This window comes from Pistacia vera, unplaced genomic scaffold, assembly GCF_008641045.1.
Source record: "Pistacia vera cultivar Batoury unplaced genomic scaffold, PisVer_v2 Contig143, whole genome shotgun sequence".
Lineage (NCBI taxonomy): Eukaryota > Viridiplantae > Streptophyta > Magnoliopsida > Sapindales > Anacardiaceae > Pistacia > Pistacia vera.
The window spans coordinates 750,569-753,085 of record NW_022195500.1 but is presented as its reverse complement, the minus strand read 5'-3'; the positions used below and the strand labels follow the sequence as shown (position 1 = coordinate 753,085).

Genomic DNA, 2,517 nt, shown 5'->3' with positions numbered 1-2,517 from the left:
ACCTAATCGCTCGATTATCAACAATTAGTAAGGTTGACAGGAGTAGAGTTTGATGGGTTTTGGTGAGTGATGATCAGGAAAGAGAATGGTAGTAGTATGGGGTCGCAACAATGCCAAAATTGGAAACGAAACATAAATTTGAATATTAAAATAACACTTTAAAAGTATATGGGTGAGGAAGTGTCATTAAATTATTGTTTACTCTCTTAAAAAAGATAAAACATAATAATCTGCAACCATATGCTCGACATAATTTACTACTTTACATGGAGAATATATCTAATCTCTACATTATACGTCTAAGATGCGTGTAGTGTATCAATAGATGTATCATTATCCTTTCCTCCTTCGGAAGAAGTCCTTGAATGGTTCTGCATATCAGCAATATGATTAGGAACTGAAGCTACAACATTGGCTTCTAGATTTTGTGTAGGATATACTCTTAATTCACTTCTATTGAAATGGTATGAAAAGTGATCTTTTTTGTCAAAATGCTTTATCAAATCAACGATTTTCGCCAGGAAGGATCGTTCAGAGTGAAGATGGTGGTCATTCAAGACAGGCCAGTGTGAACGAATGAAGTTGAAGAGATGCAACAAGAGTGCAGAAATGGAAGCAACTCCTGTGATTATAAAGAGCTCCCCGAAGCTGTAGACACTGAGACTGCTACCCGAAGAAATTGTCACGCTTTTATCTTCACAAGTTGGTTTGCTGCGAAAAGTCTTTCTCTCAATTGCTTCCATTTTATCTTTGTCTTTAGTCACCTTCAAAATTGCCCTTGACATGTAAGGAACCAGTGGGGAACCTTGTTGAAAGGCCTGAAACAAGAAGATATGTATCACCATATTAATTCATTGGAATTATAGTGATCATAAAAAATATTATAAATATATGTATATATGGGAAATTTAAAGTGCGAACATCCTGAAATTTTAAATGTATAAACTAAAGGCTAACAACTAAATGTTGGTTTTGAGTTTTGCACCCTGTATCCTTGACTTTGATTTTTTGCATTTCCCCAATTCAGAGACTAGTCGCTGACTTATAGTCTGCATGTTAACAACTCTAGGATGTCTCTATTAGAAATTCACTACATAAATCTATTGTGGAAGTTCTCATTTTTTTTAATCAACCATGTATATATATCTTATGAAGCAAGGATACAAATTAAGGCCAAGCTTATACACAATTGAATGTTTGAATGTTATAACATGAATAAAGAATCTTACAAAGCCCAATCCGTCAGTTCTGTAGATAGGTCCGATCATCATGAAGTTGGAGCAGTACTTATTAAGGAAGAGCTTTATGTATGGGATTCCATCAAAAATTGCAGCCACCTCTCCTTTAGACAATGCTACATTATACTCTTCTGGGGTGTTATAAGGCCTCAATTTTTCTTCATTAAATCTCAGTTGATTCATTAAGAGATCTTTCACAAAAGAATTATTCTGGTATCCTACAAAGTAGCCATGTTTTCTGATCTCTTGCACATCATCAAACAAAGGCCGCAGCTGCTTCACTGTTAACATTGAAGCTAAACCTGCAGTGTAACTTTGTGTCAAGATGAGTACCACAAAAATCCATATAATCAACACAAATTTTGACAAATTGTTCACCACCTTTTCTCCTGAAACCACACATAAAAACACTATTTTTAATAAACTTCTAAGATATCACACGATCAGAAGTGATAACAAACATTGAGATTATGTATGAATATAAATTATATTACATAACGAGACGCAATATTTAACGTGTGTTTGTTACCTAAAATCGGTTATATATAAATATAAATTATAGAGCAGATTTTTCTTACCTACTTTTTGGAAATTTCATTATATATATTATATAATTACTAAAAAAACACACACATATAAATATATATTCTGAATTAAAAACGATAACTACTGTTGCACATCATCCATCATGCCGAACTCTCATAACCTAAAATTGATTCTAATTCTTAAAATGATCTCCATTAACAATAAAACGAACCAAAATATCTCAATATAAACTATTATAAACCTTTCAATTTTATGCAGAAGAAAGAAATGTAATCAGTTTGGAAGTTAATTACTGTGAGCAAAGACGAGTGTGGAGAAGGAGAACCAAAATATTGTGCCAAGTTGATGCTCTAGAGGTCCTCTGAATTCGGTGTTTATACGATGCTCAAGAACCCATATAACCAAACCTGTTAAAATGAAGACTAAGCCAGTTGTTAACCAAAGATCCAAACTCAATGGCTTTAAGAATATCCAGAAGTCTTTCTTCTCATCATCTTTCACCAAAACCACCATTGACACACCAGATTCTNTTTTTTTTTTTTTTTAAAACAATAAATAAGAAATAAGGGAAAGGGAGAGGAGTGAAAAATCAAGCGATCGGGTTTTAGTGGTATCTGAAGGGGTGAGAGAGGTTTGTGAGGGAAAGAGCTTTTGAGTGATTTCTGAAAGATTGAGAGATAGAAGAGAACTGAAGAAGAAGAGAGATTGAAGGGAGGAAGAAAACAAAAGACAA

General features: G+C 33.6%; 1 protein-coding gene across 1 annotated transcript; it reads right to left on the bottom strand.

Moving 5' to 3' along the window:
- Positions 1-299: 299 nt before the first annotated feature.
- LOC116123566 (glutamate receptor 2.8-like) lies at positions 300-2,305 on the bottom strand. The gene is made up of 3 exons (XM_031409316.1): positions 2,078-2,305; positions 1,134-1,627; positions 300-818 (listed from the first exon to the last, which is right to left on the bottom strand). Exons 1-3 carry the CDS (start codon positions 2,295-2,297, stop codon positions 300-302), a joined length of 1,233 nt encoding a protein of 410 aa, XP_031265176.1. The 5' UTR covers positions 2,298-2,305.
- Between the last annotated feature and the right edge of the window lie 212 nt (positions 2,306-2,517).